A 16,666-nucleotide genomic window follows, 5' to 3' on the forward strand; every position below is an offset into this window, starting at 1 on the left:
TACAGAACTTAAAAACTGACTTATCAATTAAACCAGTTCTGGAAGATGTGATGTCTTCCTCCTAATTTTTAGAGTACAGAGGAATTGCTACCAAATCTGCGGAGATTTCAAGGATTTTTTTCTAACCTGCAACTCACATCTCCATTTCCTTTACAACTTACTGATGAAAGCACATTTGGAAGACTTGCATTCAGAAATGTGACTCCAAGTCATCTTCCCATTATCCATGTTAGAGAAACAGAACAAATGATGAGACAGCTTTTGGCTTCTGATATCAGTTCTTTGTGACATATCTTTGCAATGTGAAAAATAATGCCCCTCAAGTCTTCTATCTCTTTTTTTCCTTAAGAAATAAATGGATTTTTTAAGCAGCATTTGAAGCATCTGTTTATGATAACTCTAATTTTAACCTAGATCTTTATAAGAAGGTCTGCTCTGGGGTTTGTTTCATTTTGTCTTTACTGGAAATAATAATTAAATCAAGGTAGTTTTTTTCAAAAGTAAATTTTAAAAAAAATATTGGTGTTACTGCACATTGAAAAGAAAAAGTTTTATTTGCAAACTCCCATTACTTTCACCCTCACGTAAAGGTTGGCATCATGCAGTTCACTCTGGCAACTGCTAACCAAACAGGCCACAGTAGTGGTTCAGATTTTATAGAAGAAACAGGTATTGAATGAGTTTAAACTCATGCATGGTCCATTATGCATGTGACCAATTAGTTTTAATGTTCACCTGTGAAAATAATTTGATGAGTAGCAAACCAAGCCTAATAGCTTGCTTTATCTTCAATTAATCTCCATCCCACAAGCTTAGAGGATGTTCAGGATCCCTCAAAAACATGTAATAATGATATAAATAGACCATTAAGTTATGCTTGAGAAGACACAGGAGATAAGAAACCAAAAGAGGAAGGGAAACACAACTAATGGGAGTTGAGAACTGAATTTTTTTTCTGCTGGCTCTTCTACAGAAAAAAAAAAAGACAGGTCTCATTTGAAAATGGGATGGGAAGAAGATGAGAAATGGGTCTCAGACACATTTACATATTATCACGTGATTCATTATGAGCACTCTGGAAACTCAGTGGCACCAAGATAGTTCTGAGATACTAATCTAGAGAGGACTGTTCTTTCTTCTGATTAAACCCTTTCATAAAGGGTAATTGAACTCTTAATTTTTTAGTTGTTCTTTTGAATATATTTAATCTTGATTATGCTAGCAGATAGATTTATTGTGCCTTCAAGTAATGAATAAAAAAGTTAGTGGCTAACTTGGGAGTTTTCTCTTGTTCTCTTGCTTCTTCTGAAGAGTAAAGTGGCAGAATGTCATGCAGGTAATTGCACTAGACTGAATGGATTGCCCTCGGGTGCTGGAAAAGGTCTAAGTCTATTGCAAGGCGAGATGATTGTGATGAATAGGAAACAGAGGGCCTGTCAAGGGAGTAAATCAGTTAGTGAGTCAATGGAAATGGCTCTGATAAATGAATGGATGTCAGTATTAAATCAGTGGGTGGAAAACATTGTTATACTCAGGGACAAGGATAAATATTTCAATAAAATACAGGATAGCTGTTTTAGCTGAGTTGAGCTATGATTTTGTAGTCAAGCAATTAACTTTCTGGGATGACTGCAGTTTTTTTGTTTCTTTGCTTTTCTGGCTTTATTTGAAGAGAAATACAGTGATCCCCATTTTTTGTACTTGTTTTTGTATCTTTGCTGGCACATAAATTGGCATGATATTTATTCTGCAATAACAACAGTATAGTACCTTTACTGTATATGCTGGTGCCACAACTTTGCTACTGAAATAATAGCATTAAAGACAAATAAAAATGCAATTTTGTTAGACTGCCTTTGTTCCATGCAGCTTTAGTTACAATGAAAATTACCAGGCTTAGAATGCTTCTTCTGTTTGCATTATTTCTTGATGTGGTTTACTAGTCGGTGCAACAGAGAATATTCTTGTTTTATGATTAAGCTCTAATTACTTTGCTTTTCCCTGCACTTAAATACTTAAAAGTTGCTATAGTAAAACTGCATTCTATAGTTACAAGAGTATTCATAAATGATAATGGAAGTTGCATGAAATACGCCGTGCAAAATAGTCAATATTATAAGGATATTGCAATTTATACAGTTCTTTGCAACTGAAATAAACTGTCCTATACTCTGTTGGCATGTCAGTTTGAAAAAAAAAAAAACCAAAAAAACAAACATGCACCCTCTACAAACTGAAATCGGTGAGATTTGTTTGAGTGTCAGAGTAAAATTTGTCCCCAAGACAGCAGACATTTTTTACAGGAGGACAAACTTCCATCCCTTCATGCTCCTAATGGAGGGATTTTTATCAGGTGTGCAAATCAACTGTGAGTTGATTTTCAGTTTTCCTTTGTCTTCCTCCCACCACAGGAGGACTTTGTTCACCTGTCAGTAACATCATCTCATTGATCAAAATATAAATTCTAGGAACTTGCCCCTTTTTGGTTGCTGTATTTATTTACTGTGGTGTGCTGGATGAGCCTTCATCCCAATTAAATTTCTACCTCTTTTTAATATTTAAATTAAGTAGCATATAGTTTATTTTTTTAAAAAGGCTAAAGTGCTTTGAAGTATGTATTAAAAATGTTGTAAGACCACTCTATAAGAAAGGTCACAAGATAAAAGGCAAAATGCAAAGAGAAGACATTTTGTAAACTGATGCCGTTGCTGCATGAACAAGTCCTTCACTTCATCTTAGGATTCATCTTAGTCATCTGTATTTGAGGCAGTGACAATCTCTGAGCTACTGCAAAGGGGCACGTGGCACTCTCCATCAAAGAATGCTGGCTGCTGCACTCCTAGCTTACAGTTGCCCCCTTTCTCTGCCAGTCTTGCCTGTGTTTTGGAGAAAGTAAGAAGAAATGGAAATGTCATTAATTTTTTAATGCTCTGCCATGCTGTAGTGTCCCAGTTTCCCATAGATACCTGCGTTCTGTACTTCACATGTGTATTTCCATCAAGATTTCTGGTATCAGCATTTCATTATAGACTTCCTGCTGCACAGGAGAACTGTTCTTATTCACTGTTACTTACTGTAGCTTTTGTTTCCCTCCTGTTGGCTGGCTGTGTTTTCTCCTTTCATTTGGTATCATTAAGTCAGTGAGTTGGGCAATTTATCTCAAGTGATCCTTTTCAAACTCTTTTAATACCCCGTTTATTTTTAGTGTTGCTAGATTAAATGGTTCTATAACTATATTTGTTCAGAGGGGATTTCAGGGATACTAATTACATTGATACCAGGTGGGAATTCCCATGGGATTTTTTCCAAGTGTTATTTTTGTTTCTTGTTTCTTTACAAAAATAGAAAGTGTTTCCTATGGAACATTGATCTGTAGCTGTGGAGAATAGTAAAAAATCTGCAGTTTCTGTGATTGCCAGCTTCTACACAGCATTTAGTGGAAAACTCAAATTTTCTTTTTGGTATGATTTGAAAGACTGCAATGCAGCAGAACATTATGCTACCGAAAGCTCTGTTATGTCGTATGAATAGACAGACATATTGTTAAGAGTTTTTTTGACCCATTTAGATGTATATGGAAAGCACTTCAAATAACTAAGTAGAACCAGCTAAGGAAGCAATAAAAATGAATAATAGTGCAGTATAGTAAACACAAAATGGGCTAATTATAGTCTGAAATAAAATACTGTAGCTGGATTTCCAAATTTTTAGTGTGCAGCTGTTCATTCTGGCTCTAGAAGAGAACAGGAATTGCAGGCTGCAGCAGAAGGAAGCTTGTTGTGCAGAGGATCCAATACTGTATCTTTTGTGATCCCAACTGGAAATGACATTGTAAAGATAATGCAATATGGTTTCAGCCAGATTTGTTGGCATTTATTTGTTGACCTCCTCAACTTTTTCTCTTTAGCTCTCCTCTTTGTTCTATTTGCCTTAGTTCTTGTCTCCTACAATATTTTGTGAATATATATGATAGGTCATCTTCTTGAGTAATTGTCAGTGTGGGTAACCCTTTCATTTTGTTACAGACTCTGAAGTGCATTTTCAATTAATTTTCAAACTGAAAGCATTCCGTAGTTTTTTTTCCTCTGAGTCTTGTAATTTATTAAGATCTTTAAACACTACAGACTTAGGTTAACCTTCTGGTTTTCTGGTTTTAAGTTCAAGCCTACATTTAGGATGAAGCTTGGGACGTTGAATTCAGAGAAGTTGTGGTTATACTTGAATCAGTCACTGTGTTTATAAAGTGCCACAAGTGGCACCACTTCTTATCAGAAAAGTGGGGTCTAGGTAGTGCTTGAAGCAACACTATGGCCCCCAAATCTCAGTGATCAGCAAATACACATCTCTCTTCTCAACAATAGACAGTGATCTCATAGCCTATCAAGCGTGAGACTGAAATTCTGGCTTAATTCTTCAGGAAACTTCCTGTATAATTCATTCCTCAGCACTAGACATTTGGAAAATGTTTATAAGCTATTTCTATGTCTGCAAGTATAAGAAGATTGTTCAGATCTGGTAATGAAATGGTTAGATATTATGGTGAAAGGATCCTAAGACTATATAAAGAGAAGAAACATCGCAGAGTCTGCACTTACGTCTGTCCTTCCTTAATTTAATTTTCAGTTACATTCTTTTGTTACATTCAAAACCAATTTAGTTATTGTATAATTTTGAAGCATTTTAAGTTAGAGTACCAAGTGATATTAAATCCACAATATGCATTAAGTTCCCTGCAGTTTTTGTAAAAATGACACTTGTGAAGAACCTAAATAGATTTTGTTTGCTTTGTAGGTGGTGGACTGTGCTTGGGACGAACTAGTCAAGATCTATACTCCATCGTGTCTGGCAGTTCCTGTTTAGAAGAGAAGATGATCTAACACACCAGGAACCTTTCTCTCTTCCCCCACAACCAGATTTGTGCTAAAGTGTCAACAATGTCACTAATCTCAGTGTCTCTTTATAAGTAGAACCGCTTGAATGGAGTGTTGTGCACTTGAACATGTGGAGACTTCTGGGCTTGGTTTACTGTGCAGGTAGTACTTGAGCTAGCAAAATGTTCCACAGTTACTCAGAGCCTGAAGAGTGGCCATAGCAGGTATCAGTGGTGTCTTCAGAGCTGAATGACCAACACAAGTTTGTGATCTATCTGGCTAATGATGAGAGGAGAGGCCTGAATCTTCTTGTTCTTTATAAAGATTAAAAGTTACTGGCAGTGTATTTTGAGATGTCACTGTAGAAAAGAAAAAAAAAAAAGGAAAAGAAAATAAGCGAAAGGCTTTTTACTGTAAAGTACTGTAATGTCAACTAAAGTTTGTATCACTCAGATGCATTTATGTTTTGCTGTGAGTCATGTTGCATTATTTTCTTTTGCAATATGATGCATTTACTCTTGATCGACAGTAAATGTCATATTTTATAGCCAGCTGATTTGTTTGACCTTTCTAGTTGCTGCTTCACAAAGATGGTAAAGATTATTTTCATATATTTTTCCTTTAGATCTCTTTGAGCAAAACAGTTGATGAAGTTATGTATAAAGATACTCTTATAATAGAGAAAATGGTTTTGAAAAAATGAAATATATACAAAACTAATTGGATCACAATCCTCAAGATTTAGAGATCGGGCAACCATCTCTTCTATTACACTTGTTTTCTATTTCCACTTAGAAAGTTCTTCCAAGAAATAGAAGTAGAATATGGCCATAAATCCAGTGGTTCTGGACCTGTGACAGCCTGGCCAAAGTGAGAACTGATGTCCAGACCAGATACATGCAGATTAATTGCATGATACAAGCATAGCAGATCCAGCATGGCCAAACTATTGTGGTCACTACAATATGCACAACATGTTCTAGGTATGTTGAATACTTTGCATTCCCAGTTTGACCCCTCAGCCCACATGCTGGTACTTCCATCTAAGTTTTCTGGGGCAAGTAGAGATGTTCCGATGTTATGTTTCTCCAGACACCTCTGAATAGTATTTTAGGATCAATCTGTGATAGTACTGCAGCACTCATTGGTATGTGTTAGCCTTCTCTCCTCATTTTCTGCTAGCCATTTTTCTTACCTTCTTAAAACTGTCTCCTTTCTGCTGTTAGCCTATCTCAGCTACTACTACAATCAAAAGACTCTTTGCAGGTTGGGTCTTTGCAGATCTCTGGTCAAGTTTTCATATTGTGTTGTTAATAAATGCTCTATTCTTCTGGGTTGCAGCACTCATAGATCGACCAATAGCAGACACTGCCAGACCTGCTGGATGCTTTGAAGCAATGAAGGAAAGAATTCAGCTGAGCTAAGACCTGCAAATTTCAAGGAAAAAATGCTTGTTCTATCTTGGAGAAAGAGCTAGGGAACTGACAGGTAGCCACAGAGAGACATGCATATATTGATGGGGTATATAGGCTGGACAGGAAAAAACTTTATTCTACAACATGATAATTTGTATCCCAGTTGGATTTTGTATTTTTCTTGGCCAAATGCAAACTGCCTCTGGACTGACATCTTTTTGAGTTGAATTAATAACAAAAAGTAGATTTTATCTTTTTTTGTGACAGTGTGCTTTACCAAATCTGAACCATTTACTGCACTTTAATTCTGTGTGCTGAGGAATAATGCAGAATAAAGCTGTGCTGCATGCAGCTTTGAGCAGTACCATGGGCCATAAAATCTAATTTTAGGCATTAAAATTGATTATTTCAACTTCAATAGTTCCTCCACTCTTCTGTTTTATCTCCCTTTTCTGCTTTGATTACAAGTTGCTTGTCTGAGTGGAACATTTTGGTAGCAGGTGTGTATTTTATATGCATGTTTCTGGGGGGACAGAGAGAGTGGGTTATTCCAGAATGCTGCCATAGCCTATCAGTTGGAAGGGAAAATTTAGAAAACCTAGTGCAGGGGGAAAAATTAGGAATTCTGAACATGCACACTCAGCACATGGATTAAATCTTTCCTCAGCTGCCTTCTCTCCCTTCATGTCCTGGTTAAAAAATCAGATTGCCTTCTTCCTTTTGTGAAGACACTGTGGAAGATTTGTAGCTGAAACCACACACACACACACACAGAGCAATCCTGAGCATCCTCTTGCCAGCACAGAGCAAGAGACACAGCACAGCAAGAGACAGAGGCCAGCAGCTCTGGCTGGCTGGGCTGCCTGCCCTCCAACCCACAGGCCATTCTGCACCCTCTAGCCATGGAGCCCTGCTGAGGGTTACTGTATCTGGATTTATTTCTCTTGAAATATGAGGACGTCTAGAAGATGCACATAATAAATAAAAACTGTGGCCTTTAATCTTGCTGTGTGATCTTTAAATGGTGAGAATGTGCTGTAACATTTCTGCACTGTAACAGAAAAAACAATTTGGCAATAGTTGTTGCTGATTTTTAATTCTCAGGGAATATTTGCTATAATTGTTTTGAAGAAATACTTCTTATTTTATGACCAAAATACTAGCTTCCAATCTTTTTTTTTCATTTACTGAAACAGTTAACAACAACAATCTAAAACATGTAATGTCTTCTGCTTTCAAACTTGCTCCTGTGAAAGATTTTGTTTTATTTAAGTCTGGGTTTCTCTTTGGTTCAAGAAACATATTGATTAATCAAGTTCTAAAGGCGTGGATTTGTTGTTCTATAATGCTATTAAATTAATTGCACACAGTATCTTTGGCTATACTCTTGTGTTCACTTTCCCAATTAAGAAATGTTGTTCAAAAAGTAAATGCCGTGCAAGATACTGAGAGTATCTTCTAAGAAGAGTATCATAATCGTGGTTTATTTCATGTATGAATACTGGGTGATGGTCACATTTTTCCCCTGTACTGGTAGAGACCATACTTTATGCAACTTTATGCAACTGGGCTGTGTGCCCCATCAGGTCTTCATTTTCATAAAGGAAAGCAATTTTAAATTATTCTTTGTGTCTGCTTGTGCAGAGTATGTGTCAGTAATTAAGTGATCTCTTTCTTCTAGCCAAGTACAGTGCTGGCCTCAAATTTTGCTGCATAAGCAGGCTGTACTGTGCCTTTCAGTAGAACTGCTCAGCTGTGCTCAGGGTCGTGGAATGGGGAATGGATACAACTCTACACAGTTCTTCCCTGATAGACCTGATGGTTGCATTAGACTCTAATTAAGGCATATTTTCCATTAAACATTTTATAAAGCTCTTTACTATTTTCATCCAAGAAGCCATTATAAAAAATCTATGCCCTTAGAAAGACACCAATTTGCTGCATTTTTTGTTTTCCACTCACCTGTGTCATTGTAGCTAGGTGAAATGAAGAACTGAGCATCCTTTAAAGGATGAAAGTTGAAGTATCATAATCATCTCATTAAGGTAAAGAACCACAGAGCCGTTCATTGCTATGAACTACCTCACTGCCAAGCCAAATAACAGAGTCAATGTATGAACTGAGCAGCCACTATTCCCTCTGGACACATGAACAGCCAGTGTGGGGGAAATTCCTTCCCTGCAGTGTCACCTCTGATGATGTCTCCCTGTTGCTTTATTCAATTCCTCCCCAGTGAATCTCCCCTGCAGGAGAACACTTTGTGTAACTGTGGAGTGGTGGAGAGGCAGTGGAAGACTAGTACTGAACCTGGCCTCAATCCGTGTTGAGAAAAGGGTGGCTTGGTAAGGGACAACAGCTTCTTCTCCACCTCCCTTTTCTGTCTATAGACAATATTGAAATTAGGAGTACCATGGGAGATGCTGCAAGAGAAGCTGCCATTATAGCACAGGTGAGTTCCAAAAGATAGGATTTGGTGCTTGAACACTTGACTTTCCAAATTGAGTATTGGTGCAGCCTCTCTTTGAGTTCTCCATTGAGTTCTCCATTTAGTTCTCCACAATTTAAGGAGGATGTGAAGGTCCTTGAATGCATCCAGCAGTGTACCTCAAAGCTGGTGAAAGGGCTGGAAGACATGTCCTGTGAGAAGAGGCTGAGGGCTTTGGGCTTGTCTAGTTTGGAGCAAAGGAGGCTGAGAGGAAACATCATCCCTTTCTGATGCTTCCCAAGGAGAGCAAGAGGATAGGGAACTTCTGATCTCTTCCCCTTGGGACTCAAGTGATTAGATGTGTGGATATGGTTCAAAGATGCACCAGGGGAGGTTTAGACTGGACATTCGGAAGCATTTCTTTACTAGGCAGGCATTCAGATACAAACAGGGTTCCTAGAGAGGTGGCCGATGTCCCAAGCTTGTCAGTGTTAAAAGGCATTTGGAGAATGCCCTTAACAACATGATTTAATTTCTGGTCAATCCTGAATTGGTCAGGCAGTTGGACTAGGATGATCATTCTACAGTCCTTATAAGTGAAATAGCCTATTAAAATTTTTGTTTCTGATACATTTGTTTTTCTGTTTCAGTCAAGGAAATATTTAGCCCCCAAAGCAGTTTTTCAGCCTGATACTCTGCAATGTCAGAGATTCAGTTCTCTAGTGATAATTTCACTGATGAGGTGACAAAATTATTTCTGCCAGAGGATACACTCAGGTATAGTCCAAATTACTACAGTATTTCCAGAAAGTACAGTCTGATTTTTTTCCGTCTGCACTTACCTGTCAGAATGAGTTGTTTTTCTCCCATGTGCAAACACTGTCAAGGTGATCCACACTTTTCTTTAAATTGTGTTGCATGTGGGCTTGGGGTGAGTCCAAATAGAGGCTGATGTAAATATATTGGCACATTTCTCCAGTGGGTTCTGAAACCAGGCTTGGTCTCCAGTACCTATGGTTTCTTTTCCTGCATTAACAGTTTTCACCTTCAGACACTCATTCTTAATGTGTACCTCATTTCATTTTATAAACCTTGCCCTGTTGGCTATACCCTGCCGGTCCTGATGAGAGAAATCGATATTATAAGGCAGCTCTGAATAAAAGTATAGTTTTCCCTTCCCTTGTGTTGCCTGACGCTGCAGGAGAGTGGTAGAGGGGAGTTCTCTGGCTGCCCAAGAGAACTGCTGCTTTTGCTTTGCCTTTTCCTAAGACTCGATATGGTCTATTGCCATCTCCTGTTAAAGCTCTCATCTGGAAAGTCGAGAGAAGCGATCAGCTTATTTAGGCTTTACCAGGCTTTAAAACATGACTTTTGAAAGCTGTGTAGCAACCAGTCTTTGGTGACTTCTCAAGGCAACTCTGCTAGAACCCGGTTCTCCCTGCTTTTCTTAGCAGCAGTCCCCGTCTCTTTGCCGTTCGCAACCCGAGAAGGCGCTCCCTCGGATAAGCCGAGGAAGCAGGGGGGCAGTGGGAGGGATGCTGCCGGCAGGCTCGATAGATGTTTTTTCCCGGGAGGCCGTATACTTTTGGGGAGTAGGAAAAGTGGTACTCCCTGCTTCGGAACGCGCGGGCCTGCACTTATCTCCCCGCTCCGGGAGACGGCTCTTCCACATTATTTTCGGACCGGTGGCACTCGGCTGCGGAGCTGCGGGCGCCCCGCGGCTTTTCCCCCGAGCGGAAAGCGCCTCGGTGCCGCTCCCGCTGCCCGTCCTCCTGCACCCGAGCGGGGTCGAGATGGCTTGCGGACAGCGGGGGGGCTTCCCATCCCCGCTGAGCCGGGCGTGCTCCGGGGGACACCGCGGGACGAACCTGGAAACACGGGGGGCGGGGGCGGCCGGATGGGGGACACCGACAGCGGCCACGCAGACACACTGGGGATGGCGTGGGGACACACTGGGGGCGGGGAGGGGACGCGGATAGGAGGGGAGACACGCTGGGGGCGGCGCGGGGGGGGACACGTCGGGGGCGGTGGCCGCCCTGCGGGGAACGCGTCCTGCCTCCTCCCGCCCCCTGCCTCCTCTCGTCCCCGTCCCCCCGCGCCGCCGCCGCCGCGGCGGGTGGCCGGGCGGGCGGCAGAGCCGGGGGCCCGGCGGCGGGGCCGTGCGCGGGCAGGATGCTCCGGTGGCGGGGCCGGGCGCGGGGCGTCGCGGTGGCGGTGGCGCACGGGCTGTGCTCCGGCTCGCTGAACATCCTGCTGAAGTTCCTGCTGGCCCGCTACCACTTCGCCTTCCTAACGCTGCTGCAGTGCCTCAGCAGCGCGGCGGCGGCGCTGGGGCTGGAGGCGCTGCGGCGGCGGGGGCTGGCGGCGCTGCCGCCCTTCGGGCCCCGCCTGGCGCGCCCCTTCGCCGCCGTGGCCGCCCTGGCCACTCTGCAGTCCACCCTCACCCTCTGGTCGCTGCGCGGCCTCAGCCTCCCCATGTATGTCGTCTTCAAGCGCTGCCTGCCCCTCGTCACCCTGGTCACCGGCGCCCTGGTGCTCCGCGACGGCATGCCTTCGCCCGGCGTCCTCGTCGCCGTCCTCATCACCACCTGCGGCGCCGCGCTGGCCGGTGAGCGCGACCACGACTGCACGGAGGGGACGGGGCGGGACGGGACGGGACGGGCGGCCACAGCGATAGCTGCTCCCTCCGGGCTTCGGGCTCGGGACCGGGAGGGCAGCACCAGCCCGATGAGAAGGACGCGAGGATACGGGGGACGTGCACTTCTGGGGGACAGCTGTGGCCCCGCGGAGGCAGATGCAGCCTCACGGGCAGGCAGGTGCAGCCTTGCAGGGGTGGCTGCAGCCCCTCTCTGATTGGTACATTCTTGCAGGGCTCGGTAAAACCTTTTGGAGATAGGTGCATCCTTATGGGGGTCCGTGTGAACCTGTAGGAGTAGCTGCAACCTTATTGCAACCCTACCAGGGAAGGTGCAACCTTATGGAGGGAAGTGTAGTCTTATGGTGGGTGGATGAATCTACAGGGGTAGATGTAATGTTCTAGGGGCAGCTGCAAGCCCATGGGACAGCTGCAGCCCTGCCGGGGCAAGTGTCATCTTACAAGGGCAGGTGCAAGCTTAGGGGTCAGCTACAGCCCTCTGGGGCCAGGAGGACCCGTGTTGCTTTCCAGCCGAGGTGTAGGTAGGGTGGGAGGCAAAGGTGGCACTTTGTGGCCCGACAGCACTCCTGGGCTAGGGGCTGCCTCGGACAGCAGAGCACATGCAGAGTGTGTAATTTAACCTGCAAAGAGACTGACAGGAGGCTAGGGAGGGAGGCTGTTGCTTCAGGGATCCCACAGGGCTCCATGGCTAGAGGGTGCAGAATGGCCTGTGGGTTGGAGGGCAGGCAGCCCAGCCAGCCAGATCTGCTGGCCTCTGTCTCTTGCTGTGCTGTGTCTCTTGCTCTGTGCTGGCAAGAGGATGCTCAGGATTGCTCTGTGTGTGTGTGTGTGTGGTTCAGCTACAAATCTTCCACAGTGTCTTCACAAAAGGAAGAAGGCAATCTGATTTTGGCTGTGGGATTTAGAGGAGGTATGAAAAACACTCAATATGTTTTCAGCTTTAAAAAATGTATAAGAGATTTGTTGGGAGGCAAGACTTATGGAAAGTGCAATGATGCATATTTCCTAAATATCCCTATAGTCCAAAATGGTACTCTCTTTCTGTTTCCCATGCAACACCTTTGCTTATTTCTCTCTGTGACTCTCATGACAGGAGCTGGTGACCTGACCGGGGATGCTATGGGCTATGTAACAGGTGTGCTGGCCGTGCTGATACACGCTGCCTACCTGGTGCTCATTCAGAAAACCAGTGTAGATAGTGAATATGGACCCCTGACAGCTCAGTATGCCATCGCTGTTTCGGCCACCCCTTTCCTCATCATCTGCTCCTTTGCCAGCATGGATTCCATCAATGTCTGGTCCTTCCCGGGGTGGAAGGATCCTGCCATGGTATGCATCTTTATTGCTTGTGTCCTGATTAGCTGTGCCATGAACTTTACCACCCTTCACTGCACTTACATTAACTCAGCTGTGACCACCAGCTTTGTAGGGGTGGTGAAGAGCATAGCCACCATCACGGTAGGCATGGTGGCATTCAATGATGTGGAGCCCACAAAGTTATTTATAGCTGGTGTTGTGGTCAACACCTTGGGGTCTGTCATTTACTGTGTGGCCAAGTACGTTGAGACCAGGCGGCAGAGCAACTATGAGGACCTGGAGAAAGAAGCTAGAGAAGAGGAGGTGAAAAGGCAGGCTGGAGACCAAGCTCTTTTTGCCATGGAGACAATATCCCAGGTGAAGGGGGCTGAGGAAGCAGCAGTGGAAGGATCATCCACAGGGCAGAGACTGAGTGGAGAGGAAGAGAAGGACGTCACTGAGAAATCAGCCAAGGCACTTGTGGTTCAGGGAAAATCCACCGTCACACAAGAAGTGAACAGAAGCTCGCTGAAAGAAGCCTATCTTGGAGTATGGAGGTTGGTGAGGGGTGCTAATTATATAAGGAAGGATTATTTGTTAGAAAATGAAGAGCTACCAAACCCTTAAAAAGCAGATTTGAAAACCTATTGTTTGAGGACAGACACCTGGTTTTCTGTACAGGGGGAAGGCAGAGCATACATTTCCACATCAATACTTACAAATCCAAGTCATTCAGGATGATTTTACCTCATTGTCAAAAAAACAAAAGGTCATAGTTTGCTCATGCTTTGGGCTTGCTTTCAGCTGCTTTCAGTATGTCACTTTAGACCCACCTCAGCTAAGGTGCTGACACTCTGCTGCAGACACAGAGAGAGCTGGGTAAGGGGAAGTCATGGGGTGCTTGCCCAGCAGCTGGGAATATGAGGGATATCGGTGCCATTGAGATACTTGGCAGTACCAGTGACACAGCAGTGGCTTATACCTTAGATTGTGTCTGGAGCCTGGTGATTTTATCGCATTTGGAGGCTCTGTCAGTGTGCTTCTATATCTGTATCCATCCAATTATAGGTACTCTACATAACTAATTCCTACAATATAAACTCGTATTAACTGTACTTTTTTGTGCTCCTCTGTGTCAATACAATTGCAACAGAGCTAGAGGTTGTACCGCTTCAGTTATATTGGTGTAAAATCACTCTCTTATCTGATGAATTCAAGCCCTCCAGGCCAAGCCTTGGACCTGGTTTACATTGGGTGCTTTGTGTCTTCAGTAGAAATCCTTTAGTCTTGTGGTGGTATACATGAAAGCAGAACCAGATCTGAGCTTCTGAGAAGCTTTGACTGGCAAAAGAAGGATGTTTATCTATGAGCTTTAACGATACGTAGCATTTGGAATATTAGCTTGACTCAAGTAAGATTTTGGAAATGTTGGTATGTATTGATTGGATTTGGGAGGGCTATAAAATTTAGGGAGAAAGTGTGTGCCTTGTGTTAACCTCCTTGTACCCTAAAGTTGGATGAATCAGAGCCTGGACTGGAAGGCAGGTATCTTCTCCATTCATTCTCTCATAAGCAGAGGCTGAGAGCAGAGCTGGGGACACCAGCTCTGAAGTTCCCAGGGGTGCTTTTGCAGGACAGTTGTGCTACATCCTGGCCATGTGCTGGTACGTGGCTTTGTGCATATCCGCCCTCACTGTCCCTGTGCTGTGCTGTCCAGTGGAACAAAGTGCGGGCAGGAAGCAGGAGCTGCCCGGTGCTCCGGCAGATCCCATGGCTGAGTGCTTGGGGAGCGGGATGCTCTGTGTGTTCAGCACGGGGACATCCATGGCTTTGGCAGAAGCAGCTCCCCAGTGCCCAGACTGTCCCTGTCCCCATAGGCTGCGAGGGGGAGAGCTGCCTTTCCCCTTGGAAACTCAAGCACTCGTGTGGGAAGTGGGAAGCAGGCACTCCAGCGAGGCCTCTGCTGAATATGCTAGTATTTTGTCCCACATCTGTTTAAATGAAAAGACTGTGGAAACAGGCTGTTTTTTTGCCTGAAGATATCCATTTGGTAGGTGGGAGTACTTGGGTGGAACCTTTGCTCTGATTAGACAGAGAAAAGATTTGACAGGATGTATTTCTCACCCCGAAAGGGTGCTGCAGCCATTGAGGCCACCTTGACAACAGACTGAAACAAGCTATTACCATTTTCTGAAAAAATGAACCAAGTTTGTTGTTGTTGTTTTTAATATTGTTATTGTTGTTATTAATAATTATTTATTATTATCTATTAAGCCACTGAACTGAAAATCAATTATTCCCTAATTAACCAGTGCCTGGCCCAGTGCTCTCTCCAGCTGAGCAGGCAGCATTAGCCTCACAGCGGGTTCAGTCTGAAGTGAGCAATTTGCCCAGCAGGGAATATTTGCAAAACTGCTCTCTGGGGGAGCTTTAGGTTCTTGTCAATAAATGCAGGCAGAAACATCAGGTGCTGTGGCAGTGTGTTTTCAGAATGATTGCAGAAGTTGGCTGACCTGGCATCACCCATGAATTTTAAAAGAGATGGCTAAAAGGACATTTATGCTAAAAGCCTGTGGCTGCTGAGCTGGGGGACAGGGCACGGAGCCCTGTACATCACATGTTATGTATAGCTTGTGTTTAAGAGGTACTGGCTGTACGCCAAAATACGTTTACCTTCTGTTCGAGCTCCATATGGGATCTTTTCAATAAAAGTACTATTTATTGTTTCTAGGCTAATATAATAGGGCTTTTGTTAGTTTTTCAAATGCATCCTAGACTAAAGAAGTTTGTACCTATGACTTATAGTTGTTGTATTACTGAACTCACTGCGATATTGAAGTGCATTGTAATCATACAGATGGCTGGAGAGAAACCCACAATTCTGAACTGTCCTCACTGTGTTCAGTGTTTTCTGTCCACAAAAATGTGGATCTTCTTACAACCTGGATGCCAGTCTTAGATCCTGTAGTGCACACACTGTGTTTGACACGTGCTGTAGGAAGCTCTCCCACTGGACTCTTGTTTCAGGACTTTTTCCTGGGGGAAGGTTAAATGTTTTGCCACTTACTGTCATTAAATTGTAAAAATCTGTGGAAATTCAAACAGTTTTGACTATTAAAAAAGCTGCTGTTACAATGTTGTACATTTGCATGTATAGTCGAAATGTGATTATATTGTATTCTGTTTTTACTTGTAAATTCCCTAAATTAAAATGGGAATTTGGCAAATGCAATCCAGTTTTTCAGTAACAGACACTGTTGCACAATGAAATAAAAATATTGCCTCGTGCTGAGGTATTTTAATAGCATCAGTGGAAGATGGTAGAATGAGATGTGGGAATAAAATGCACTGCTTTCCAAAAGCCTTCTGCTTTTCTTATTGTTACTACTTCAGGGTGTTCATTTTTGCTTCATTTATAGTTTTTCTTGTGCCTTTATATCATCCAAGTTTCCTCAACATGTGACCACACACTATAAATACTGTCACAGAGAGACTAAGGACAGACAAAGGAACACAGGATTCTGAAGCGCTGGGACCTCAGTACAGCTCAAAATTTCTGTGGTTCTCAGTGGTGATTTTTTTGGTTACATATTTAAGATGATTTAATGTCACTGGTGTAGCTGTTATAACTCTAGAATTCATAAAATAAGATTATGCTCATTATTAGTAGTTCCATTATAAAATGACAGCATTATTAAAGAACATAATATTAATTTAATTTTACAATGTTAAGTATTTGTATTATCATCTGTGTTGCATGGCAGCGCTAAGAGATTATTTAAGCATTAATTTTTACCTGTTTGCTTTGGATGAAAGGTACATAATACGCCTATGGCTGAAACTGGGTTGTGCCAGACCAGGCTGTGGTCAGCGATTATTGCTGAATTCATCTTGGAGCTCCACACAAATGTGCCTGCAGGTTAATTTAGAGAAGGAGACCATCCTTGTTGTCAGATAATAAATTAACCTGATGCACAACGACTGCTTTGAGAATAAACAGGAA

The 16,666-nt window shown here is 43.0% G+C and overlaps 2 protein-coding genes across 2 annotated transcripts in view; both read left to right on the top strand.

The window, feature by feature from the left end:
* The window catches only part of PEX7 (peroxisomal biogenesis factor 7), a 41,712-nt gene extending 34,054 nt beyond the window's left edge, over positions 1-7,658 (top strand). Inside the window, exon 10 of the mRNA XM_053974388.1 lies at positions 4,792-7,658. Coding sequence (XP_053830363.1) covers positions 4,792-4,860 — 69 coding nt within the window. The 3' untranslated portion in view covers positions 4,861-7,658. The remainder of the gene's footprint in view (positions 1-4,791) is intronic.
* A 3,225-nt stretch (positions 7,659-10,883) lies between these two features.
* On the top strand, positions 10,884-16,343 carry SLC35D3 (solute carrier family 35 member D3). The gene is made up of 2 exons (XM_053974690.1): positions 10,884-11,319; positions 12,461-16,343. Exons 1-2 carry the CDS (start codon positions 10,884-10,886, stop codon positions 13,288-13,290), a joined length of 1,266 nt encoding a protein of 421 aa, XP_053830665.1. The 3' UTR covers positions 13,291-16,343.
* Positions 16,344-16,666: the final 323 nt, after the last annotated feature.

Source organism: Vidua macroura, chromosome 3 (assembly GCF_024509145.1).
Source record: "Vidua macroura isolate BioBank_ID:100142 chromosome 3, ASM2450914v1, whole genome shotgun sequence".
Taxonomy (NCBI): Eukaryota; Metazoa; Chordata; class Aves; order Passeriformes; family Viduidae; genus Vidua; species Vidua macroura.

Coding starts and splice junctions, on each gene's coding strand:
- SLC35D3 (XM_053974690.1), top strand. CDS start 10,884: ATGCTCCGGTGGCGGGGCCGGGCGCGGGGCGTCGCGGTGGCGGTGGCG. Junction 11,320..12,460: donor CTGCGGCGCCGCGCTGGCCG/GTGAGCGCGACC, acceptor CTCTCATGACAG/GAGCTGGTGACCTGACCGGG.